This window comes from Dermacentor albipictus, chromosome 1, assembly GCF_038994185.2.
Source record: "Dermacentor albipictus isolate Rhodes 1998 colony chromosome 1, USDA_Dalb.pri_finalv2, whole genome shotgun sequence".
NCBI lineage: Eukaryota > Metazoa > Arthropoda > Arachnida > Ixodida > Ixodidae > Dermacentor > Dermacentor albipictus.
Genome location: NC_091821.1, coordinates 429151374 through 429179158, shown reverse-complemented (window position 1 = coordinate 429179158; position 27785 = coordinate 429151374). Strand labels below are relative to the sequence as shown.

At 49.9% G+C, this 27785-nt stretch overlaps 2 protein-coding genes across 2 annotated transcripts in view; one reads left to right on the top strand and one right to left on the bottom strand.

Moving 5' to 3' along the window:
- LOC135897779 (uncharacterized) overlaps positions 1-27785 on the top strand; it is a 73223-nt gene that overhangs the window by 10998 nt on the left and 34440 nt on the right. The gene's annotated exons all lie outside the window — the stretch shown is intronic.
- Positions 300-5533, bottom strand: LOC135896727 (gamma-secretase subunit Aph-1-like). The gene is made up of 2 exons (XM_065425224.1): positions 4998-5533; positions 300-813 (listed from the first exon to the last, which is right to left on the bottom strand). The coding sequence occupies exons 1-2, from the start codon at positions 5441-5443 to the stop codon at positions 480-482; spliced, it is 780 nt and encodes a 259-aa protein (XP_065281296.1). The 5' UTR covers positions 5444-5533; the 3' UTR covers positions 300-479.

Genomic DNA, 27785 nt, shown 5'->3' with positions numbered 1-27785 from the left:
AACAGTTATGCTTATCGTTTAGCAGTGTCAACGCATGCGGTTAGTCACTCGCGAAGCAAGTCAACGTTATATACACGCAGACATCTTACTGTGTGGGCAGACGGCATATTCTTGCTATATGAAGGTGAGTGAGAGTGGGATGAAAACCGCGCATTGAGGGTGACAGAGGACATGCATGTTTTACAAGGTGCGGACGAGGGTGAGGTGAGAACGGTGTTCGCATTGAAGTGTGAGAGACGGAAGAAAAAAAAAAAATGAGGGCACACATCTGCCCACCCCTCGACGCGCGCACACACGCGAACCCGTAAAAACGTTTACTGCGAAATTCGAATAATTTGGAAGGTGCTGGAATTCCCAAAGCAGGTCGTGAAGGAGGCATCTCGACTGCCAGCAGAACGAAGAGAGCACGCTTGCAGGAACGTGCAGGTAATCGTGTCTGCCTTGGTTCCCCCCTTCTCTACGTCATTATTCCGCCGCCCTCATTCGCCCTCGGAGCCCTCGAGCGAGCCTTCGTCGCGTGCTAGTTCCAGTTGCCGGCACCACGTGTGTGCCGTCCGGCCGCCGGTCACCACGAAGGCCGCGGCAGCCGTCAGGAACAGCAGGCCCGCGATGGCGGCCAGCGGGACGGCCAGTTGCCCGCGCGAATACAGCAGTGTGGCACCCGAGGCGAACAGGTGTGCGGCCGGCGCGAAGGCGACGAGCGCAGTGCTCTGAAAGCACAGCGCTTGGAAGGCGACCACGCTCCACAAGCTGTGAAGCACCGTCAGGGCGCCCGTGGTCAGCGCCGACGTAAGGAAGAACGAGTCGGGAGCGCTGGAAAGAGGAAAAGAGGAACAGTTGAAAGCAGGAGTTAAGGAAGAAAAAGTTTGGAAAGAAGGAAAGAGTCCTGCGCGCACTCTTTGCAAGCTGCCCGCCTTACACAATCAATATCCGCGTCTTCGAGAGTAGTCGTCTTTCTTGCATATCGCGCATTAGCTTTCTTCCGATGCCTTAATTTCTAAGAGCCACAATTAAATTAGCGGCGACGACAGCGCATTCGACATGACCGTCTAGAGTTGTGGTCCGAAGCGGAACTGGCCGGTGGCCGACCACTGGTTTACTGTTCTCCTTCTAATAAATGAAGTGTAGCAAATTATCAGAAGTAAAATAGCAAAAACTTTCACTGCAATGCAGAAACAAAATGGGCGATTCAAGCGTTGTTTTCGGTTTCGCCGTGGAAGCATGAGAATCTTGCTTGTTGCCTGAATTTTAGTGTGTTCTTGTAGTTTAGTATGGTAACAGTTTTGTCTTTCAGTCTATAGCCGGTGTTGCTTTTCTTGCAACGGGCCCTTTTTCATGCGTCTATGGCAGACAAGTCTTTCAGCACTTTTTTTTCTTCTTATACAACTTTGGTCTTTTTCGACAAATATTTATTTTGCGTTCTTGCGAAGTGAGTCGCACAGCTTCCATTCGTTCTTAAGAACCCTGTTTGCCATCAAGCTCCAGAGATTCAAAAGGGTTTGGGTGCGAGCTAGTTGGTACGGATCATTCATATTTAAAACAGCGCCAAAAAACACGGACAAGGGAGGACACAGCACGAGCGCTGTCCCGTGTCCTCCCTTGTCCGTGTTTTTTGGCGCAGTTTTAAATATGAATGCTCCAGAGATGTTAGGAAGCTATACGCGCAGTTAGTTCGTCGACAATTAATGATGTGTTTAACACTAAATGTCCGCGATAGTCGCTTTTTTTTCACTAGTCAATACAAGCGTGGTACATAACAAACCGAAATAAACATTCCTGCTGTAGATATATGCGTCCGTGTTTTACTATTCTATATTCGATTGGATATTCGATAAAGGTGATATTCGCCCCTCTCTATATTAATATAGTAATCTTTTAGACATAAAAAGGGAGGAAGATGTTTTGATGGAGTAAGAAAAACAGCTACACATACTAATAAAACTCATTTAAACTGTCCCACGAAACTTCGGACATCTTCTGCGGACCATGGAACGGGGAACTCTTTGATGGTGCGAATCTTCTCTGGGTCCGGTCGGATGCCAGTCGCATTGACGACATGTCTAAGAGCAGTGATCTCACGGTGGCCAAAGTTACATTCCTTGGAGTTGGGCTGTAAATCGGCCTTGCGAAAAACGGCAAGTACACCTGAAAGGCGCTCAATGTGTGTGCTGAATGAGGGCGAGAATACAATAACATAGGTACCACAGACAAGTCGACCACTTGAATCCTTGGAGTAGTGAGTCCATCATATATGCTCAAAGGTAGCCGGAGCATTGCATAGCCCAAAATGCATAACTTTGAGTTGGTAAAGACCATCAGGCGTTATAAAGGCGGTCTTTTCACGATCTAGATCATCGACAGCGATTTGCCAATATCCGGACCGCAGGTCGATGGAAGAAAAATACTGTGCCCCGTATTGGCAATCGAGGGCGTCATCGACACGAGGTAGTGGGTATAGACGTCCCTCTTCGTTATGCGATTGAGGTGGTGGTAATCGACGCAGAATCTCCGTGAACCGTCCTTCTTTTTGACCAGCACGACAGGGGACGCCCAGGGACTTGACGATGGCTCCGTGATGTCTTTCGCTAGCATCTTGTCTATTTCCGTTTTGATGACGTGACGCTCCGAAGCTGATACTCGGTAGGGTCGCCGATGGATGGGTGGATTATCGCCTGTATGTATACGACGTTTGACAAGTGGTGTCTGGCCTAAGGGTTGGTTGTTCAGGTCGAATATATCCTTGTAGGAAAGCAATAAACCGCAGAGCTGTTCAGCCTCTGCAGGATTGAGATTCGGTGCGATCATTTTCCTAATGTCGTTAATGTGCATTTAGCAGACCGGAAAGGCTCACAGGACGCGTCGACAGCAAAAGTCTCAACGCAACTTCGAAAGCAGTGATTGTAGCCAGGGTGATATCTTTGGGCAGAATTTGCTTAGCGAGCCCGAAATTCACCACAGGGAGATACGTGCGATTGTCTGTGACCCTCACTATTGTATGCGAAACAGTAACGTTGTGGGTGAGAATGATGGTAGTTATGGGAACGGAATTGTAATCACCATCGCTAACTGGCGTAGAAGGTGACATTTCGATGTATGTCAAGACCTGTGGTGGAACGTAAAAAAAAATTAGTCGGTCTTAGGTGAATTTCGTGTGGTGTCAGAGGAACGTCCAGTAGAGGCAGGTCAAGACGCACAGTACTTGAGGAACAATCGATGAGCGCTGAATGGGCGGAGCGGAAGTCTAGGCCTAGTATGAGGTCATGGGGGCATTGGTCAAGCACAGTGAAAAGGACGACAGTATGGCGGCCAAGAATACTCACACGTGCAGCACACATTCCGACCACGGTCACCGTGCTATATACCGTCGGCAATTCGTACGAACCGAGTAATGGCAGGCGTAACAATTTTCATTAAATGGCGGCGTAGGCGGCTGGTCATAATCGATATGTGTGCTCCGGTATCTATGAGTGCTGTAGCGGGTGTGCCATCAACATGGACGTCAAGAAGGTTATTTCTCGTAAACAGCGTCAAAGGAGGATATTGCGGCGAATGCGACATTGCAGCAACACCTCGAGGTGCTGCATTGCCTGGTTTTCCTGCTGGGACTGTCCTGGGTAGGTCGGCGACGGCGAGCCGTGAAGCCGGGGGCGGACGTGGCTGACGACGTTGAGGCGAGGGCGAGCGAGCATAGCGGCGAGTTGACGTAGTGGCGTCGGAGGCGTCGTAGAAGCAACGGGGTGAGGAACTTCGAGGCGAACCTGTATTCCGAAAGGTGTTTGGAGGAGAGGATGGCCAACGGCTCCGGCACAAATGGGAAACGTGACCGATGCGGCCGCAGCAGAAACAGATTGGTCTGTCGTCAGGCGTATGCCACTTCGATGGATTCCTGGTAGTGTAGGGATAACGGACACTGTGAGGTGGACTGCGATAGGACCGAGGCATAGGAGCAGGTCGGGTGTCAGGGAAACTCAAGGAGCAGGCGCTGGGAAGACCCATGTTAGCGATTTCCTGGCGAACAACGGACTGGATCAGCGATATCGTCTCGGCAGTGTTGTTCCAAGACGTCTGTTGAGGCGAGGCAGGAAACGCTGCTTCGAGTTCGCGGCGTACAATGCGGGTCATGTTTTCGCCTGGTGGTGGCGAGTTAAATTGCTCGGTGGGGTCGGTACACGAAGAGGTCGCTGCAGTATTTGGAAGCCGTGTAAACTGCTTGTATATACGGCGATTCTTCGCCTGCTCTAAACGGCGGCATTCCTTCACGATGGCGTCGGCTGTCGATAAGTTTCTAAAGACCAGAAGGTCGAATGCGTCGTCCACGATGCCTTTGATAATTTGTGCAACCTTGTCCGCCTCCGGCATGGGCGTGTCCATATTGTTACAGAGGGCTAGGACGTCCTGAATGTAGGAGACATACGACTCGGTAGCAGTTTGGGCACGCGTGGGGAGTTGTTGCGACCGTAAAGCAGTCGCCGTAATTAGGCTAAATAGGATATATAAATTAAGGGCAGCTGTGGGAATCGCTGAGGTGGTGTCGACATCTGACCGGAAGAGTTAATCTATAGTAGCCTCCACGTAGCCTCCCCGTGACGAGGCTACGTGGATGATGGTGCCTGACTTGTCACGTTCTCGAAGCAAGCGGGGCCATGACATTATCAGTCAACGCAAGGAAGGATCTAGATGGAGACTGGTTCTAGAGATTGCAGCAAGTGCGCCTGCGTGAGGCGTGCGCCCCGCCGGGGTCAAGGTAGATAGGCCAGCATTCGGCGACGAATGCAGGAAGGCTGGACAAGTTTGATTAAAGTGAAGTCATTCTTTGTGCACGCAGTCTATTGTAGCTGGTTAAGTTCCTTTATTAAATAGTGTTTTGCTTTCGTCAACCGCTGCTTCTTCCTGGTGAGGACTACGGTAATGATGATGACGATGAATATATAGAGCATATATATGAGGATGTTAAATTAGATATCAGAAAAGTGCAAACTAGCATGCTGTAGACGTACCTCGCCACGTAACCCTGAGCACCGCGAGGCATACGCGCTACGGCGACGTCTGCCAGCGCGTTGAGCAGGGAGCAGGCACCACTGGCGATACCGAAGCCCAGGCCGGAGGCGTAGGCGAGCGCAGCCCTGTTGCGAGCCAGCTGCACGCCTCCGGCGAGCGCGGCCAGCTTGAGCGCGCGGTCCACCTTGCGCAGCGCGTGGAGGGTCGCGAGTCGGGCGCCTTCCTGGAAGAGCACGGCGACAGCCATCGCCGCGACCAGGGGCAGGCCCAGTGGCGAGAGCACCGACCAGGCGATCGACGACAGCAGCAGCGACAGCAGCCAGCTGAAGCAGGACACGAGCAGCACCACGACTCGGCTCGGCTGCCGCGCGATGGTCAGCGCGAACATGGACAGCGCCGGGCCGAAGCCCATAAGGCCGTAGCCCAGGCTCTCGCGCACGGTCATGACCGAGGCAGCGGTTTCCTCTCGCCGGAGATGAGTTTACTTTGCCTGGCCGTTCTACAGTGTGCAATCCTGCTGCTGCTGCTGCTGATGATAATGAGGATGTGCGTTCTGAACGTGGCTCGTACCCACTATGGGCGATGGGCCGAGAAGCGTGTGGTTGTACGTGCAGTTAATGAATGAAAAAAAAAGTTTGAAAAGGTAAAAAAAAAGAGATCGGCAGGACCAATCTCATGATGACTGTCGACGGTAATGCTTTAGCATTCAATCAATATAGCGACACAACGTATTCCCACCGTCGAAACCAATTGTGCGTGAATGTGTGAGGTGAGCAGGCGGGGATTACTCTTTCGCGTTTATTTAAGGGTAATAGGATGGGAAGTGGGGCGAGTTGGTACGGTAACATAATATTCTTGCAGCCCGAAAGAACTAAGACTTAGACGAGAAACACTGGAAGAGCTCTGGACGAGAAACACAGCAGCGCTCGTGCTGTGTTTCTCGTCTTCGTCCTTTCGCACTGCACAAAATCATGTTCCTTAAAACACTAGGCGCCACCTAGCGCCGCCGCAGCAATACCTGGGGTGGCATACAAAATGTATGGTGCATGCATTTTGTGTGCATACGAAATGCAAATAACGCTGATAAACACGTTATAGGACAACAAAGCACTTCTTTCTGGACCGGCTGCGCTCCCTAGTGGCACTGCCGAGAAGTTCGCGCTCGGCCTCCGAGATGAGAAGCGGGGCGCGCTGGTGCCTGCGAGCGCTGAGAATTGCTCCCTCGCTTGCCGCGCACTCAGTGATACGTACTCAGTACAGTGACCCAAGTTGGTCAGATGTTCACTGAAGAGCGGCACATACCCAGTGCATTTGGGGCGCAGCCTGTTAATGCGTCGGGTTGCTGTCCTCGATGAACTCTTGTGACGTCGGTTTGATCGGCACAATCTTAGTGGCACATACAGTTAGCGCACCTGGCATCAAAGGCGTTCATAGAAGAGCGGCGCACACCTATGGGCACTACACAGTTACAAAAGTAGGCATCAAAGAGGCTCACTGAATGCCAGCACAGACCGCGTGCTCCAAGTTGGCGTCAGAGTTTCTTCGAACAGCGGGGCCTACCCAGTCCCGCATGTACGGTGGCTCATGTCGGCGTGAGTGAGTGAGTGAGTGAGTGAGTGAGTGAGTGAGTGAGTGAGTGAGTGAGTGAGTGAGTGAGTGAGTGAGTGAAAACTGAGCGCCAGTAATTGTGTTTTTCTGCGCTGGGGCGGATTCTTCAGGGGAGGCTTCCTCCTTGTGCCTTCCCCGGATGTCTTCACCCGCTGCTTCATTGGTCCTCTATCGCAATGGTCGGTTGTCCTCAGTCCAGTGCTGCGCTGGCCTCTGCTGTCCGTCGTGCACGCCGCGCTAGACCTAGCTGGTCTTCGCAGCGGTCGATGAACAGCAGTTCCTCCCATAGTTCCGCACTTGGGTGTGGTATGATTAGCACTACGTCAGTTTGTTGACATGCCCATGTTATGTGGTATAATGTGGGTTTCTCATTGCACCATGGACATTTGTGCTTGTATAATGTGGGGTGCATTTTACTTAGCACGTTCAGGTTAGGGTACGACCCTCTTTGTAGTTGTCTCAATGCCACAGCTTCTTCCCTGCTAAGAGACTTGTGCGGCGGGGAGTACCGTTTCCTGCTGCCTCTGTAATTGTCTAAAATGGCCGAGTACTCTCGAGGTACAGGCGTGGGTTCCTCAAGGCTGTCAGCGTTGGACGCTCGGTAATTAGTGTACTCTCGAGCCATCCTGTCCGCGTCTTGGTTCCCTGCCACCCCCGTGTGACCCGGTACCCATACGAGCTTGTGCGTGATCGCTTCATGTGATTATGTGCCTGTTTGTTGTTGTGTTTCACAGTCTACTGGGTAGAGTATGCGTAGTGCTCGGTGGCTCATTATGCCATGACAGTAGTTCCGGCAGGCTGTCGGCGTGAAAGAGGTTCGTTGAAGAGTGGCACGTATGTACACATTGGCATATACTCAGTGACCTAAGTTGGCCAAATCCCCGTTATCTCAGCACAGCAGATCGATGCACTATCGACTCAACCACATACTGTGCAGTCACCCAGGTAGACGGAAAAACGGGACAGTGCTGTCCTCGTCACACTACCTTTGTGTTTCCATCGACTTCATTTTTTATTCGTTATACCATCGTCATCATTGTCCAGTGGTCATCCCACTATGCTCATAAACGACCTTGGCAAGCGAGTACCATAGCAGAGTGGGATGATACCGATGTATGCGGCATATAGCCGAAGCGACGGCAGTCTCGTAAAGACCACCACAAATGGTAAATAATCCTGACTTCAGGAATATGCTATGACATTACATAGCTCGAATACTAATCGCATTAATGCTGATAGTCATCGGGAGATGAGCTCTGCCGTAAAAAAATATTTTACGTTGTTAACTGTCATGTGTTTTCCGAGTTGTTAAAAATATTTTGTACTCATACAAGAGTTACGTTCTTTCGTTCTGTGACCTATTTCAACGACTATATTACGGCAGAATCATCACGTTAAGTTTTTGCACGTTAGTGAAAGAGTGACGCTTAAAATACTCAGCGGAGGTTGGGATAATTTTTTTCCAGCTTTTGTGAATGTCATCGCAAAATAGATGCACGTTGTCACCCAATACATTGCGACGTGTAGCTGACGTCAATGGCAGCAGAATAGCAACAGTAACTTCAATTTATATAATTGCATATGGAAGCACACTGATCTTTAATTTACTGTTAATTTAACTGAAGCCTGCTACATCCTGAGAACATACTGAAATCACCCTGAAAATGTCCTGTAATGGTCATAGGCAGATTCTCAGATGCGAGCCAAATGGACGTGCGGATCAAGGTAGGACTAGCTGACATTTAAGAGTGACGTGGGAACGAAACGTCCCTAATTTCCGCACTCAACGTCCACATTCAGGGAACTAGCTCACAATGGGTTTGCGTTGATAGGAAAATGACGGCTGAAAGCCAGCCGCACCTCACACCCGAGCTGTCGTCAGTGACACAATTCGGATTGTAGCTTCAATGGATTCCTTTGTACTGCATAACTCGTAGTGTTCTGTCTAACTTTAGTGCCCACAAATTCTGTATCACGACACTCACAACTAAACAGCCCAGTTTTCTTGTCTAATTGCTCAAAATTTCCTCTTTATATAGCGAGAGAACTCGCGGCGGTCTGAGCGACACAAGCACGGCCGACTCGAGGGCTCGCTAGCGCCATCCTCGAACACCAACTGCTCTTGTTCTTGCATTTGGGACGACTGCAAAACAGTTACATGACAAGCTTCTGGTAGAGGCTTAGGATACAATAATCTGCGTGATGCCAGCCCGCACGTTGCATGCACATGAATTCAATGAGCTGCACGAACGACAAAGGACAACTAAATGACAAAAAAAGGAAGATTCGAAACAAAGAGCGTGACGAAAACGAAAGTAAATAAAACGACGCAACACGTTGATCGATGCTTTCCCCTTGCAGTTATGTCAAGCTGCCGAGCTCTTGTTTTCGGTAACGGTGTCTTCCTCCGCATCGTAACCTCCATGGTCTACCAAGGTGGCGACTACAGTCGGCACCTGGGCAACGCGACTGATTTTGTCAGCCATCGGATCCGGCAGCCCATCCGACGCGTTCGAAGCCGTCATCCTGGCGTGGGGACGGATCCTGGTGGCCGCCGGTCTTGTTGTCTCCTCCAACGCCTGGTGCCCCAGCGCGGAGCTCGTGATGAAGACAATCAGCGCCAGCGCTACGGCGGTCAGCGCGACTATGTAGAGGATCAGGCAGCGCTGCCACGAGTGGTTGTCCCACAGGTCCATCTCCGTGGCGACGCCGACGGCAGTGCTTGCGGCCGCTGGCGTCGCCGCTCGCTCCGATGAATTTGCCGGGTGCGTGGCTCTTGACGCACGCCAATGCCCGCGGATCTCCAGACTTTTCGATGCTGGAGGAGATGCTGTTCCGGCATTGCCCCGGGACGTTCTCCAGTGCTGAAGCGGCCTCGGCGTCGTGCGATGTTGCTCCACCATCGGGGAATACTCCAAGGCTGTCTGGTAAGCGCTGTTGGAACGATTTGCCGAGTGAACGGCATCGTGAGCTGGCATTTTCGACCCGATGTGAGCTGGCAAGAAACCAGTGTAGCGTGTATTCTTCTTCTTCATCGCCTACGAATCGCACCACGGGACATGTGCATTACGACCAGTAATCGCAGCATGCAGGGCGAATAAGAAGTGTGAACGGGATATTGCATGCGACAATACAGAAGCATGAGTATAGCGTTCGTCACGTTCTGTCTTTTCCAAGCGATGGGAGCCAGATTCTCGCCGTTTAATATATAAACTTGCCTAGCACTGACACCCGAACCCGGCTGTCATCTTTTCTAACGTAGGCTTCCCTACAGCTGCAGCCAACTATTATAGCTAATAACATGGTCGTAGATTGCACAAACCACAGCTTGATATGCGTATTATGAAACACACAGCGCATACATAACATATTACGCCATATATGGTCGCAAACCTTCACCGAAAGTTATGCCATGCAAATTGTGAGCTTTTACTCTGTGTCCGAGAGTGTCACGCTGGGAGGGCGTGAGGGGTTGTGCTGATAAGCAGAAATTATGGCACATTTTCCAGAATATAAGGTGCGGTGGTTATTATGCTAACTATTATCAAACACTGTCTGGTTCTGAACCATACAGGAGTAGGAACCAAGAGGCAGTAAGTTTTTCAACTTGCTTTGAATAGCTTGCCCACTTTCACGTTTGTCAGTGTCTGGCCGTTTACTGCCAACTTGGGACGCCAAGTGTCATAAGGTGCTCCTAGGCACCGAAAGAAATTACTAGCAAATGTGCCTATACAACCCTTGTATGCTGACCAAGTATACCCACTTTTGTTTTGCGTAAGAGAACATAGATTGCTACGTAAACCTAAACATATAATGTCTGCTCGCATGAATCTCTGAAGCACACAGACCTATTAATGGAATGATGAATTATATTAAACAGATAATTTAACTTGCTTTATTTTCTTTGATTTAACCTTTCAGTATGTGTCAGTGGGTGAGCGCCCGGTCTTGGGCAATCCTACAGAACAGGCATGTCGGCCTACGATTCCTGCATAAATCTAATCAACCCGAACCGAACCAAATTCGTCTTTGTACAACATCAGATAGACATTACCAATAAACAATTCTTCGCTTCCCATTGCTTCCAGCATGTGCGTTGGATCTGCATGCAATATCAACAGGGCAGACTAGAAGAGGTATAAGACGAAAGAAAGGAATACAATGTGGAATTGAATTGAATTGGGGGGGGGGGGGGGGGTTTACGTACCGAAACTGCGATTTCATTATGAGGAGCACCGGAGCAGGGTACTTCGGATTAATTTGGACTACCGGGATAACTTTATGGGCCACAAATGCACGGGACATGCGCGTTTTCGTATTTCAGCCTCATCAAAATGAGGTCGCCGTGACTGGGAATCGATACAGCGACCTCGTGGTTAGCAGCGCAACACCCTAAATCTGCTAAGCCGCCGCGGCGGGTGAAGACCACATGGGCACTTAATGAAAACTGTTTGGAAAAACAATAAACGTGCACATATGGAAAGATGTAACACACACATGCACACACACAACGCCAGCAGACAGAGCAGTCGAGGTAAGCATCGGGGAAATTAGCTGTGGTTGTAATTGAAGTGTAGAAAATGGTGGGTACCGAACCCGCAACCTCTGCATCATGCGTGCGCTGCACTACCAATTGTGCGACGGCGACAGCTATCAATCGGGCCACTATTTTCGATATTTATGGTTTACTAGATCTTGTCTTGGGAGCGCTACTCAGCGGTTTGGTGGGAGGATGTGGAACACCCGTTTTCTTGCGCGATGGCGTCACTAATAAAGCGGCTAATAAAGCCTCGCATGTTACCTAGTGGCATCAAGACCACTAGGTAGCACTCGAGACACTCGCTACGAATGAACGAAAAGAGAAGGGAAACCGAGGGGCTTGTTTTTTGTTTGAGCTTTGGCTTGCGACTTCGTGGGAACAAAGCAGAACACTCGTTTCTCTGTCCCATTTCTTTCGCTCTTTTTGCTGCCGTATGCATTGAGGGAATATATGCAGGGTGTTTCGCGCCCGTGTCTTTGATGCTACGTTTGCTTTGTAAAGCTTGTGGAACATGGCTTTGAGTCATTGAATTTATTTGTGATGAAGACGTCAAATGAATGTGCATTCGCCGACAGCGTGATACACAGCTCATAGGGCTCTCGACGTTGTCCATTGGCGCGCACGGTCCACAAGACTCGGATTAATAATCCTAATGCATAAGATTTGGCTTATAAAAGTGCCAAAAAAATAGATCTTTAACGATGTATCCGTGTACAGATCATGACAGGCTCATCACTACATACAGCCCCCCCCCCCCCCCTTTTGTTTTCATGCGCACAAGTGCACTTAGGTATTCATAATTTTTTCGGGGAGTGCATTTCACCCGCTAACAACTTCAAGTTATCGCTGTGCGCAAAACGAGCCAACTTGATTTGGAACTTACTCGAATGTTATCGTTTATTCTATCTGTTGTAGATGTTCTCGCAGAACTTTGTATAATCAGTTTGCATGCGTGACACGAATTGTGTAATAGTCTCTGGAAAGCACGCGGACGCCGGCGATTACTTTGGAACCTTCGGCAGGTGATGTATAAAAGCCGACGCGCTTGACCCGCCAATCAGATTTTCGGCGATTCCCGACTGTGCTCGCCGCTACCTTTGTGCTCCGAATGTCACTTTAGTAGGCACAGATTCGTCCAATAAAAACAGTTCATTTCGCCATTCACAGTTTTGCTGCTGTGTTCTTCATCTGTGCGTGACTGGTGTTGAAATTCATCCCCACTGTACTGGCGCCTACAGGAATAAAAATGTTTTGCAAAACATAGCCTGCAACTAAGATGCAACTAACTGTTGAGCTCGTTGGTACTGCTAACCGCTGAGGGGAATTAGCTCAACAAAAGGCGCACACACAACGGGAAGGTAGACGCTTGTCTTCGTCTCCCCTTCTGTTGTGGGTGTCTTTTGTTGCACTGATTTCCCTCATCAGCAAACTTGAAACTGCCAAAAAAAGGCACCATAAGATAGCAACAGTTGCGTTGACTCGTTTCACCATGATTTCAATCCACGAGGAGTAAGCCAGCCCAGCTGCCACTGTGTAATTTTCTAAAATCGACAGGAAGTAATATAGCTTAGAGGGACATTACAAACACTAGGTCAGTTAAGTGTTCTTTCAACACTGGTTAACCGAATTCGCAGTAATATGTTGATCATTAAGAGAAAACTAAGAGCAAAATTTCATTTTTTTTCAATTGCGCGCCGAAACCCCAGCGACGTTACGTGAGTGTGACGTCATTGATTTAAAAGTATTCGCTTGTGTTTGGGCCACTGTAACTCAGTCAAACATATCGAAACTTGCTCATTTGTGTACTCGGCGCTTTCATAATAACATGTAATGCACAGTTACCGATGAAACGTTAACTATAGGCGTGAGCAGACGTTGTCAAAACCCCGTGACGTCATGACGAGCAGGTGCGACAGCTCCAAGCCGGCGTGGCCCGTTGTCTCTTGTTTCTGCGTCCTTTCTGGCTTATCAAGCCTCTCCTAGAGGTGGATTTTTTTTGGCATTGATGAAAGATGATTTACCAGTGCAGCTCGGATATTTCTTTTCTCTTTAGTGTGTTTTCCAAGGAATTGTCAATCTGGCGTTCGTTGCTGTTCATTCGTATCTCTACAGAGATTATTCCTCAACCATGACTCTGGACGACTTTACCGTTTGGTTATACCCCTGTCACCATTAACATATTGACTAAATTTTTCTAGTATGATCCGATGTGCGATCCGCTTCGGACTGACCATGTAATGTTTGGGATCGAGAGGGAGGACAAATCGCGTTCGATAGCCTATAGCACTTTCTGATAGTCAAGCACGTGCAGCTGCGAGAGTAAGTATTTGCAGGCGACTTAATATATGAACAAAAGGCCGTACACGATTCATCAATGGCCGTCGGCTCTTTAAATTATAGCAACTGAAGGAAGAAGGCGACTAAGTTGGCTTCCTCGTAGCAAGCACAGATCGGTTTTCTTTGCTTTGCTTCTCTGCCAGAAAAAAGTGTCCATATGTCAAAGAAAGCTGTAAAGTGTATAAGCGAAGTACGGAAGTCGTCATCTGCTTGTGCATGCAGCCACTGATATGCGTACTTTGGGATAAAATATGTGGTGAAGCCACTCCTTTAGCGCAGACATGCTAGACGTGTTTCAAGACACGAGTGATTATGGTGCACATTAAGGGGACTGGACCTTTGACTTTTGAAAGGACTGAAGTGTTTTTACTTTTAATGGCATTCACATTACTCAATTCTCACAAGCACCTAAGAGGGCGTCCTCAAGATGGAATAAAGAAAGTGCACATAAACAGTTGACAACCTGAACAAAGGTTTAATCATGAGCTGATGAGCGCACTGTGCGCTGCCAACGCTATTACACTTGAGGAAAGAAGTCGAACTGCATCCATAAGAATGTTCTGGAGCCTGTGAATCAGTCTGAGCAAGATGAGATTGCGGGCACCGTCTCCCAAACGATCAATTCATTCCACGCTTCCTCAGAGGTAGAAGAGTTCGACTGTCACGCCCGGTTGGCGCGGCCCTTTCCGCACTTTGCGTGACTTCATCTTGACCAGCGCCGTGGGCGTACTCGGTCGTTGTGACGTCATGACGCCTTTTTTCCAGGTCGACAGTTTCGACCGCTACGCGCGTATCGCAACGACGACACATTGCGCGCCCCTCATGGAACCTCGGCTGGGTGTCAACCTTCGAATAGGTTCTTACTACGGGATAGGTGGATGCGTCGGTTTGGGCCTCGCTTGTCGACTCTTCCTCAACGGGGGGCGATGATTGGGGAATAACAGAAAAGTCCACTTCGTCAGTAAAAATCGCGGTGGGAAGTGGGAAGTCTTCGGCCCCGACTTCTGTGCTGCGAGGCGTCGCGGCGGGTAGGTCACCAATGATGGAGAATATCGAAATGGACAGGGCGACCATGGTCAGCACCACGAAAGCGAGGCAGACAGTTTTCGCCGTCGCGACACACGTCGTCAACGAAGTCCGCAGGCGGCTAGGAGACGGCGGTCGAGGCTTGCCCAAGTAAGGTTCGATCGGCTCGACTCGGGACCACAGGACTTCAGTCGTGTGTGAGGAACCCGTCTGTTCATGGGGCCAGATTGTATCGGCCCACGCGTCCATATCTTTAAACAAGGACTGACGATGCTGGGCGTGTTGTTGCTGCTGCTGGTGGTGTTCGCCGGATGATGTTGCAGCAGCCTCTGGAACAGCAGGAAGGAGGTGGTGCGGCAAGTCAGCGGAGCTTGTCGGCAGTGGCACCTGCAGCAGCACACTCGGTGCGTGGGCCGCTTGGTCCTGCGCGCACTGGATGTTGAGCTGCGTCGGCGTGCGGCCATCGTCCTGCTTGCCGAATTCCATGTCAGGCAGGCTGACACAGACTGTGTTCTCGCGGAATGGGTCGATTCGACGAAATCATTCAAGGATGGCTTCAATGGCTTCAAGAATGGGTCGTGACCTTCGACGCTTTGCCTCGTCGTGGCTGGTGGCCTTCTCTGCGCCCTGTTCTTACAAGATCGGGGAAAGATGCGTAAAACCGGCTTGAGGCCCAAGCGGAGTTGTCCGTCCTTTTTTTCTTCATAACCTGCTAATATCTTGGTGCATACCCACAGCGGACGATGATGATAATCATGATGATCCCAAACATTAGCGTGTAACTACAATGAGGGGTGGCTGAAAAGCGGGCAGCATAGAGCGAGAACAATGTTGGGGCAAATGGTGATAACAATGAAACTATTAAAGCTATATTTCAAAGGTTACATGATCACATGGCACGACGCCGCTACGGCAATGGGACGCTCACCGCTTCTGTTGTTACAGGTTAGTTACCTGGACATTGCCAGCGGCTTTAAGTGCGGAATCGTTCCAAATAAGTCTTAATAGCGTAGTCGTGCCAAATTGAGCTCTATGACTGCGTCATGCGCGCACTGTGCTGCTTTGTGCGACTTCATGCTTATTTCTGTGTCTCGTTACGATTGATGCTGTCGAGGGATGTCGAATTTGATCCTGAACCTGAAGATTCTGTGATAGACATTGTACGCAGGATAGAAGCAGCCCAAACTGCAATTTTGATTGAACTTAAGGGGACAAAAAAGAAGCAGGACGCCAGAGACGTTGAGGTGAAGTGCCTTAAGGACAGAGTCGCCACTCTCCAAGCCACCCTTAGCCTACGTAAAACCTGTGGAACAGACACACCTGGCAGCATCCAGTCATTTTCACGCCAGTTAAAAACCATAACTTGAAGGTGCGAGGACGCCGAAAACTGACTATGTAGATGAAATGACCTTTTTTACCATCAGCGATTAGTCTAGTGAGGATTGGACAACTTCAAAGCAAAAAGTCATCAAACTGTGAGCTGAAAGGTTGAAGCTTACTTCATCAAGCGACCAGTCTGAACGAGTGCACAGAATTCGTCGATTCGCTCATGACAAATGCTGGCCAATAATCGCAAAGCTTGTCACATTTAAAGACAACTGTAACAGCTTGACTTCTGCAAGGAAGCTAAAAGGCCCCCGCTTATGTGTTCTCGAGGATTTCGCGCCAAGCACTCGCTTAGCAAGAAAAAACTGCTAGAATATGCAAGGGCACAGGACAAATGGTGCAAACTTTCACTTGACAAAATGCACATTAAGAACAAGGAATACGTGTACGATGTTGATAGAGGCACCGTCGTATTATGTAGGAGATAGCTAAAAAAATATCTATGGGTGCACGGGTCCCTGAACTACCCCTTTATACTGCCTCGTGTCGCTTGCTCAGAATATTGTACACTAACATACGTAGCATACTAGATAAGCGCCATATATTCTGTTCCTTTATAAAAGATAGCAATCCCGATATTCTAGCCCTAACAGAAACATGGCTGCACAACGATGTTTTAGATGGTGAAATGTTTAGAGAAAATGACATATTCAGCATTTATCGGCATGACCGCAATGATAAAAGGGGCGGTGATGTGTTGCTTGCAATAAATAAACGCATTTCAGAAAACCACACCAAGGGCATCCAGCTAAGCAACAACACCCCAGCAGTCGACCCGCATCTCCTTCATCTCTTGGAGGCCAAAAGAAGCCTCCTGAAGAGGTGGAAGAGACAAAAGCTCAATAGAAAACTTAAGCAACGAATCGCCCTTCTCACCATACCGGCCCAAGATTACGCGGAGCAACTTAGCAGGCAAAATTGGCACGCCTTTTGTGACAGCATACGAGGGACACTCAGCACCAAGAAAACCTGGCATCTCCTACGCGATCTCTTACCTACCGATCGCACCAAAACGCAACAGGGGCAAGATGTGCACAGACTGATCCACAATCATGCTTGATCGGAGGATGATCTCCTTCGTGAGCTTCAGCAAAAACTTAGCACCGACAAGCCCACTTCATCAGCGACCGGAAAGGCGTACGGCGGTGCACCAAACCCAGATTTCGATCGACCATTCACCCAGGCAGAGCTCCACGCAGCATTAGCCAAACTCATTAAAAACACCAGTCCCGGCAAGGACAGATTAACTAATAAGCTCTTACGCAACCTCCCGCAATATACCACTACAGCACTGCTACAGTACTACAACGACTGCTGGGAAAAGGGGGACCTACCAGCAGCCTCGAAGCATTCGGAGGTCACCATGATCTCCAAACCCAACAAACCCCTTCGCATCGAAAGCCTACGTCCCATTTCCCTCACATCTTGCGTGGGGAAACTCCTCGAGCACATGGTGCACGACTGGTTAACAACATACCTCGAGGACAACGGACACTTGCCGCACACCGTGTTCGGATTCCGGCAGCATCTGTCCTCGCAGGACGTACTCCTGCTCCTCAAAGAAGACTTGCTTGATTACCTCGATCACAGACGCAAATCATCAATCCTGGCAATCGACGTAAAGGGCGCATTCGACAACGTGAGCCACGAAGCCATTCTGCGCAACCTCGAAGATACAGGCTGCGGAGCCCGGATCTATAACTATATCAGCAGCTTTTTGATGCACCAAACAACAACAGTAGGTGTCTGCAACCTCCGCAGCGATAAATTTCGGCTACCCAACAAAGGAACCCCACAAGGATCAGTTATTTCACCCCTCCTTTTCAATATCGCAATTATCAAGCTACCGAAACAACTGAACGCCATCCCAAACCTATGCCATGCCCTTTACGCCGACGACGTCACGCTCTGGGCCAAAGCACCTACTACTGGACAACAAGAACGCAATCTACAAGAAGCCGTAGATTCTACCGAAAGATACCTCGGAGACTGCGGTCCCCAATGCGCACGCGAAATGTCGGAGCTTCTCGTCCTGAGAGCACGGACACGAGGAAGACCACCTAACTATATCGAACCCGATCCTAGCATCTCGCTCAACGGAACCAAGATCCCTACAGTCGACTCTCTTCGCGTACTCGGACTTCACATTCACAAGGATGGATCAGGGGCGGCCACTCTCCCGCGTCTCCAACGCACACTGTCACAAGTTACGCACCTCGTCATGAGGATCATAAACCAAAGTAGCGGACTCAAGGAGCATGACACACTTAGCATAATTCAAGCTCTCCTGACTAGCCGTATCACCTACGGAACTCCCTACTTGAAGCTCAAGCCGGCAGAAATCAAGAAACTCCATCTCGTCATTCGAAAGGCAATCAAAGTAGCCTTGACGCTGCCACCCATGACATCAACGGAGAAACTCCTCAAGCTCGGCGTCCACAATACATGGGAAGAGCTCTTCGAAGCTCATAAGATCAGCCAACTAGAGCGGCTCAAGCTCACACCTACCGGACGTACAGTTCTGCGCCACCTCAAATACAGTGAAAGCTTCATTGCAGACACAGACCAGAAAGCAAGAATCCCACCTGCAGTCCGGGACTGCATCAGCGTTGCAAGTATACCGCGCAATATGCATCCAAATTATCATGAGGAGCGTCGCCAAAGCAGAATATGCGCACTCAGCAAGAAATATGGGAGAAACCCTGATACCAGGTACACCGATGCTGCCCGGTATATTAAACGAAACGCCTTTGCCCTAAGCGTCACGGATCACCAAGGCAAAGAACTTGCAGCTGTCTCCATCCGAGCAAGAGCCCCTGAGACTGCAGAGGAAACGGCAATTGCTCTAGCAATAACCACTCCCTGAAGTAGCAGTAATACTAACAGACTCCCAAGCAGCAGCTCGCAACTATCAAAAAGGCCGCGTATCAGAAACAGCGCTCAAAATACTAAGAAATCACATCGCACGTGCCCCGCTCCCCGACACCTACATCAACTGGTTTCCAGGCCATCAGGGCATGACAGGAAATGACGCGGCACACGCCGCTGCCCGCGAGCATACCAGCCGGGCTTTCCTACCTTCCCACACTAAGCCGGCCACAAACGTTGATGACATCGCCCTAAAGTACTCGGAGCTTCTGCAACACCACCGACTCAGCAGAAGAACGTACGCTTTACCACACAAGAATCTAAGCAAAGAGGAAGAATTCATCCTGCGCCGCCTACAGACCAACACCTACGTGCACGGAATGATCATGCACAGACTGTATCCTACGCAGTACTCGTACATATGCCCCCAATTGCGACGTTCCAGACACCCTGCAACACATGGTCCAGGATTGCCCACTGCGGGGCACACCCACAGACCCTACCTCACAAGCTCCACAAGACGTCTCCAAAGAAAGCCGCCCCCTAAGAGCAAAAAAAAAAGCGCCCCAACTCACCGCAAATCCATACAATAACCGAAACGTGGGAGGCCAAGCTTTCCTCCGATGACCTGGATGACCAACGCAGTCTCGTCGCCGGGGCCAAAGAGGCAGCCCAAGCCAGAGGGTTCTTGGAATAAGGAATCCTCCCACCTAGGGCGAACCGGGTTCTGACTCGGTTTACCGTTTCGGAAAATAAAAGTTTAGTTCTCTCTCTCTCTCTCCTTGTGAAGTTCACACCTCGTCATCGCTCAAGATTTTCTGAGCTGCCTGTTAAACCATTTGTGAAAACATATTAGTTGGTGTCTGTTGCCGCCCCCCTGAACTGTCCCTTCCATTTTTTGATAAATTACGCGAAATAATTGTTACTGCCATGTAAAAATGTTCAACTAGTTATGTTGATCTGCTTGGCGATATCAATTTTTCCCAAATCAATTGGCCATGCTTGTCATAACCGTGCAAGCACGCAACCGAGTTCAGTGAATTAACCTTGGACTTAAATCTTTTTCAGGTAATCAATCAACCCACCGTGACAATAACCTTTCAGATTTGGCACTAACTACTGCACCTGAAACCGTGTGCCCTGTGTTAATTTCTGACGGTTTTTGTGACCGTAAGTTGCTTCTGCTTACGTTCCCGATACCCATGTTGTTTACTGGATTTCAGCATAAAAAATTCGGGATGAAACAAAGCTAACTATGTTGCCATCAACACTGAACTTCAGTTATTTCTCGGTGACTCATTTTTGCCATCCTTTAAGAAATAAAAATTATTAAGAAATAAAAATTGGACGTGGAGGAGCCCGAACGGCCAGACTAGAAATGAAATAGACTTCATACTCTGCGCTAACCCTGGCATCATACTAGATGTGGACGTGCTCGGCAAAGTGCGCTGCAGTGACCACAGGATGGTAAGAACTCGAATTAGCCTAGACCCGAGGAAGGAACGGAAGAAACTAGTACATAAGAAGCCGATTAATGAGTTGGCGGTAAGAGGGAAAATAGAAGAATTCCAGATCAAGCTACAGAACAGGTATTCAGCTTTAACTCAGGAAGAGGACCTTAGTGTTGAAACAATGAACGACAATCTTGTGAGCATCATTAAGGAGTGTGCAATGGAAGTCGGTGGTAACTCCATTAGGCAGGATACCAGCAAACTATCGCAGGAGACGAAAGATCTGATCAAGAAACGCCAATGTATGAAAGCCTCTAACCCTACAGCTAGAATAGAACTGGCAGAACTTTCGAAGTTAATCAACAAGCGTAAGGCAGCTGACATAAGGAAGTATAATATGGATAGAATTGAACATGCACTCAGGAACGGAGGAAGCCTAAAAACAGTGAAGAAGAAACTAGGAATCGGCAAGAATCAGATGTATGCGTTAAGAGACAAAGCCGGCAATATCATTACTAATATGGATGAGATAGTTCTAGTGGCTGAGGAGTTCTATAGAGATTTATACAGTACCAGAGGCACCCACGACGATGATGGAAGGGAAAATAGTCTAGAGGAATTCGAAATCCCAAAGGTAACGCCGGAAGAAGTAAAGAAAGCCTTGGGAGATATGCAAAGGGGGAAGGCAGCTGGGGAGGATCAAGTAACAGCAAATTTGTTGAAGGATGGTGGACAGATTGTTCTAGAGAAACTGGCCACCCTGTATACGCAATGCCTCATGACCTCGAGCGTACCGGAATCTTGGAAGAACGCTAGCATAATCCTAATTCATAAGAAAGGAGACGCCAAAGACTTGAAAAATTATAGACCGATCAGCTTACTGACCGTTGCCTACAAACTATTTACTAAGGTAATCGCAAATAGAATCAGGAACACCTTAGACTTCTGCCAAGCAAAGGACCAGGCAGGATTCCGTAAAGGTTACTCAACAATAGATCATAATCACACTATCAATCAGGTGATAGAGAAATGTGCGGAATATAACCAACCCTTATATATAGCTTTCATTGATTACGAGAAAGCATTTGATTCTGTCGAAACCTCAGCAGTCATGGAGGCATTACGGAATCAGGGTGTAGACGAGCCGTATGTAAAAATACTGAAAGATATCTATAGCGGCTCCACAGCCACCGTAGTCCTCCATAAAGCAAGCAACAAAATCCCAATAAAGAAAGGCGTCAGGCAGGGAGATACGATCTCTCCAATGCTATTCACAGCATGTTTACAGGAGGTATTCAGAGGCCTGGATTGGGAAGAATTGGGGATAAAAGTTAATGGAGAGTACCTTAGTAACTTGCGATTCGCTGATGATATTGTTTTTCTTTGTAACTCAGGGGACCAATTGCAATGCATGCTCACTGACCTGGAGAGGCAAAGGAGAAGAGTGGGTCTAAAATTAATCTTCAGAAAACTAAAGTAATGTTTAACAGTCTCGGAAGAGAACAGCAATTCACAATAGGCAGCGAGGCACTGGAAGTCGTAAGGGAATACACTGTTGCAATCCCACTGATGGCACCGGCTGTTGGAACCTCAGCGCTGCCACCAGCTGTTGGAACCTCAGTGATGACACCCGTTATTGCAATGGGACCGCTGGCGCCCGTTGTTGCAAATGGGTCGCAAGCCCCAAGGGTAGCGTTGGCCTGGCGGCCTGGGGCACACTGGAAGCATCCGAAGGTCCCGGCAAAGCATGAGTCGACTGCTAACAGAACAACTTGTTTATTCTAGCATAGCAAAGAGCGGGCGGTCAGGTCGACCGAAGTGGAGAGACAGGAGAGCACGTTACTCAACAGAAGAAATCGGAGCCTCTGTCTTGGCATCCGAGGGCAGCTGCTTTTATACTCTTGGCGTCGCGGGCAAGAAGGAAGGTCACGGGATGACACCACGTGACAGCGAGGCACGGACGGACTGAGAGACATGTAGAGACAAGGAGGTGACGCATCAGCCGGGCCGGCGCCGGTCAGACCTCCTCGCTTCACACTGGGGGAGCTCCTCTCCCCGGCTGCCGCGCTTTGACAAGCGTGGGCACACACACACACACGCACACACGAAGACACGTGGCACTGAAACATGCCGGGACGCGCTCGGCGGGGATGCGTCGCGGCCGCTCCGAACGGGCCAAAATGTCCGCCGCTTTGAACGAAGCCCCGGCGTCCGTTGAATCCGCGCCGGCTACACCGCGCGTCATAGGCGAAACGTAACAGACCGCCCCGCCGGGGGAAGGAGATCCCGATGGTCAGGGGACTGCATCCGCTGTCCGGACGGATGTCGCTCAATGATGCTCATAACCGAAGTCGGTCGTCCCTCGGCGTTTCTTGAGCGCAGCGACCGAGAAGGCCTCGTTCTCACGTTCAGGTTCACACAGGACACTGCAAAGTGACTTCGGGAGAGTTCTCATTTTTCTCTCGTTCCCAGCAAGCGTTAGAACTACGCCGAAACTCAGCCGCTCAGTCAGCAAGCACAGCACAACCCTCACTAAGCCATGCCAGGCTCTTTCCCCTTTTATACTACTGCCTAGTTCCTTACAGTAGTCTAGCAGCACTCAGAACGCGTCCACAAATCGGAAAATTGCACTAGAAAGCACATCATCACTTTGAAACACTACACAAAAGCAATATGTTAAAAATCCTGCCTCAGGAAGAAAAACATCAATAACAAACAATTTTGAGGCTGATTCCCACGTTAGGGGCTTCGACTTAAGCCATCGGCGTTACCGTTGAGACTCCCCTTTTTGTAACGCACCTCAAAGGAATATTGTTGCAAAGCGAGGCTCCAGCGCAGGAGGCGGCCATTTTTGGGAGAGATGGTCTGCAGCCATTGGAGAGGGCAGTGATCCGTCTCAATGATAAACCTCGAGCCGGCTAGGTAGCATGACAATTTCTGAACGGCCCACACGAGACACGCACACTCTTTCTCGGTGGCGCTGTACGCCTGCTCACGACTGGTCAGCTTACGACTAGCATACAGGACGGGGTGTTCTGCTTCTCCATTTTCCCGTTGGCACAGTACAACGCCCATGCGTCGCTCACTAGCATCGCACTGAACAACGAACCATTTTGTGTAGTCGGGCGATCGTAGCACAGGCTGGCTTGTTAGGGCGCTCTTTAGAGCGCTAAAAGCTCTTTCCTTTGTCTCGTCCCAGACGACTGTTTGCGGCTCTGTCTTTCTTAGAGCATCCGTCAGGGGAGCCGCGATATCAGAGTACCTGGGGATGTACCTCTGATAGTAGCCGGCGACACCTAAGAACGACCGAATATCGGTCTTCGTGCGCGGTTGCGGAAAGTCTCGCACAGCGGCCACCTTTATTTCAGAGGGGCGGCGACGACCCCGACCAATCACGTGACCGAGGTAGACAACCTCGGCCTGTGCTAACTGGCACTTGGGAGCCTTGACTGTCAAGCCCGCTTCGCGCAGGCGGGTTAGCACTGCCCGCAAGTGTGCCATATGCTCAGACCAGGATGCGGAGAATATCGCTACGTCGTCTAAATACGGTAAAGCGAATTCTTGCTGTCCCCGCAACACTTTATCCATGAGGCTTGAAAAACAGTATGGCGCGTTCTTCAAACCAAAACTCAACACTTTAGGACGGAATGTTCCCATTGGTGAAATGAACGCCGCATACCTACTAGCCTCTTCTGTAAGTGGAACCTGCCAATAACCCCTGACAAGATCTAGGGTGGAAATAAACTGAGCGCTACTAACTTTCTCAAGGCGCTCCACGATGTTAGGGATCGGATAAATTTGATCCTTAGTTATGGAATTTAGCCTGCGGTAGTCGGCACAAGGACGAGGTTCCTTGCCCGGTACCTCAACTAAAATCAAAGGGGAGGTATAATCACTCTCACCCGCCTCAATAACACCGAGCTGTAGCATCTTCTTTACCTCAGCCTCCATAATATCGTGCTGGCGGGGTGACACCTGGTACGCCTTGGATCGTACTGGCTCTGGGGAGGTAAGTTCTATATCATGAGTAAGGACAGAAGTCCTACCAGGCCTCTCAGAGAACTGACCTTGAAACTCTTGTAAGAGCTGGTGCAGTTCGGTTTTCTGCTCAGGAGACAGCGGTGCTTTACTGATTAAGTCACTAATGACTTGATCGGTGTCTTCCCTGTTCGCCACTGAGCCTAGTCCCGGAAGCTCGACCGGAAGCTCTTCGGGACTGTTTACCATCATACACACTACTGCTTCCCGTTGCTTATAGGGTTTGAGCAGATTACAGTGGTAAACTTGCTGTGCTTTCCGTTTTCCTGGCAGACTGACCACGTAGTTGACGTCCGACAGTTTTTGAACAATCCGTGCTGGGCCCTCCCACTGCACGTCGAGTTTGTTTTTTAGCGATGTGCGCAATATCATGACTTCATCGCCCACCTCAAAACGACAGGCCCTGGCTGTCCGATCATAATAAACCTTGGCCCTCTGCTGGGCCTTTGCCATTGCTTCACCTGACAACTCCTGTGCCCTTCTTAAGCGTTCGAGGAGCTTAAGCACGTACTCCACCACGACTGGGTCGTCGCCCCTGCCTTCCCACGATTCTCGAAGCATGCGAAGCGGAGACCGCAGCGAGCGACCGTACACCAGCTCAGCTGGCGAAAACCCCGTAGCCGCATGCGGCGCGGTCCGTAATGCAAACATCGCCCCAGGCAGACACAGCTCCCAGTCAGTTTGATGTTCAAAACACAATGCTCTCAACACGCGCTTCATGGCGGAGTGGAGCTTCTCAACGGAACTCGACTGGGGGTGGTACACTGAGCTGTGTAACAGCTTTACTCCGCACCTTTCGAGAAAGGCCGTCGTCAAAGCGCTAGTAAACACTGTGCCCTCATCTGATTGGATTTCCGCAGGAAAACTAACTCGCGCAAATATGGACAGTAGTGCATTGGCTATCTCAACTGAGCTGAGTTCTTTAAGCGGCACTGCTTCAGGGAACTTTGTCGCTGGGCAGATCACAGTCAAAATGTGTCTGTACCCTGTGGCTGTTACCGGCAGAGGTCCCACTGTATCAATAACGAGCCGTCTAAAAGGCTCCGTAATGAGAGGTACCAACTTCAACGGCGCCCTCGATTTGTCCCCTGGTTTGCCCACCCGTTGACAGGTGTCACATGTCTTCACAAAGTGGTCTGCGTCCCGAAAACACCCTGGCCAATAGTACTCTTGCAGGAGACGGTCCTTAGTTTTCTTAACTCCTAGGTGTCCGGACCACGAAGCCCCATGCGACAAGCGCAACAGATCCTGGCGATAGCATTGAGGCACGATCAGCTGATCGAACTCCACTCCCCTGCGGTCTAGATACTTCCGGTACAGGACCCCACCTCTTTCCACAAAGCGAGCATTTTTCTTGGCGATACCTTCCTTGACAATGCAGCGTATGTTTTCTAGGCTGCCATCCTTCTTTTGCTCGGCTATCAAAGCCGACCGGCTGTCTTTTAGCAACCTATTAAGTCCGTCTGACGTAGGCGCGATGAGCAAATATGCAGATAGCTCTTCTAACTTTCCCGCATCGGGAATTTCCTCTCCAGTATCTGGTGCCTTTAACGCTACAGGCTCAATTTTATTCAGTTCGGGCGTGCTCTGAATATCAGCTTGCTGCGCCTCTGACCCTTTCTCATTGTTCGACAACGTCGGCCCCGCAACTACCGCCTTTGCAGCGAGCTCCCGAACCTTCGATCTGGTTAAGGCCTGAACGCTAGCCTCACCAAACAAAAGCCCCTTCTCGCGCAGGAGGTGATCGGACCTGTTCGAAAATAGGTATGGGTACTGGGGGGGGGGCAGCATAGATGACACTGCCGCCTCCGTCTCAAGTGCTCCGAAAGGTCCTTCAATAATCACTTTTGCTACGGGCAGACACACGCAGTGAGCTTCCACGGCTTGCTTGATCCATGCGCACTCGCCCGTGAACATATCGGGTTCTACGTAAGAGGGGTGAACTACATCCATTGTAGCTGCGGAATCGCGAAGCACTCGGCACTCTTTCCCGTTCACGACGAGGTCTCGCATGTAAGGCTCGAGAAGCTTCATGTTCTCGTCAGTGCTGCATAATGACAAAAACACGACTTTTGTTTTTGTTTCCGGACACTGCGCCGAAAAGTGACCCGGCTTCTGGCACGTATAACACACGCGCGCTTGCCTCGCCTCGAACCGCTTTCTGCGTTCGGCTTCGACTGCCGCCGTCTCCTTACGTTCGGTCGGACTGCTTTCACTCGCGTTCGCACTACGTGTGTCCCCCTTTGCTCTCATGGGCGTGAACTTCGGCCTCTCAAACTTGGAGCCAAATTCACCCTTTTGACCGTGCTTAGCTCCGCGAGTCCGACGCGTCACAAACTCTTCGGCTAGCTCAGCGGCTCTAGCCACCATACTAACGTCTGGCCTATCCAAGACCCAGTAGCGTACGTTCTCAGGTAACCGACTATAAAACTGTTCTAGCCCGAAACACTGCAGAACTTTCTCGTGGTCACCAAACGCCTTCTCTTCTTTGAGCCACTCCTGCATGTTTGACATAAGCCTGTAGGCAAACTCTGTATACGACTCACTTTTGCCTTTCTCATTTTCTCGAAACTTCCGACGGAACGCCTCCGCTGACAGCCTGTACTTTTTTAGCAGACTCGATTTCACTTTGTCGACATCCTCTGCCTCCTCTCTCTCCAAGCGAGCGACTACGTCGGCCGCCTCGCCGGGTAACAAAGTAAGCAAGCGCTGTGGCCACGTTTCCCGAGAGAACCCCTGCTTCTCGCACGTTCGCTCAAAGCTAACCAGGAACAAACCAATGTCCTCTCCAAGCTCAAACGGCCGCATCAGGTCAGTCATTTTGAACAATACTCGTTCTCCTGCACCGTGTGCCTGACTTCCATTACGAGCGCGTTCCATCTCTACCTCGAGACGCTTCATTTCCAAAGCGTGTTGACGGTCGCGCTCTTCCTTTTCTTTCTCTTTTTGTTCTTTTCGTTCACGCTCATCTCTCTGTTCTCTAATTTCGCGCTCCTGTCTTTTTGCCGTCTCCCTCTCCTCAATGGTCTCAAGGCATTCCAACAGCTCGTCATCCTCAGCTTCTAACTCAAGAATAGCCCTTAGCAGTTCTGGCTTTCTGAGTTTGTCTGAGACATCCAGACCCAACTCTCTTGCAAACTCCAGCAATTTCGGTTTGTGCAACGACTTCAAATCCATGGCTGCTCTGAATGCTGCTTTCTCTACTGCCTACTATTGTCTTGCCGCAAACTAACCCGGCAGCAACGACAACCACAATTACCAGCTCTGTTTCTCACACTAACAAAAGCCTGGCAAAACTCAGAAGAAGAAAGCTCCACACTCACCAAACCTCGCAGCCAAGAATTCAGCGCAGTCGTTCCGCTGCAGGCAACCATTCATCACACAGGGCTCGTTGCACTGCTCCCGGATGGTCGTTGTGCTGCTCAGCATACAGTCAACCGCATATCTTCGCTGCTGGCCTCCGTTGTCGCGATCTCACCGCTGGCAACCAGCTGTTGCAATCCCACTGAGGGCACCGGCTGTTGGAACCTCAG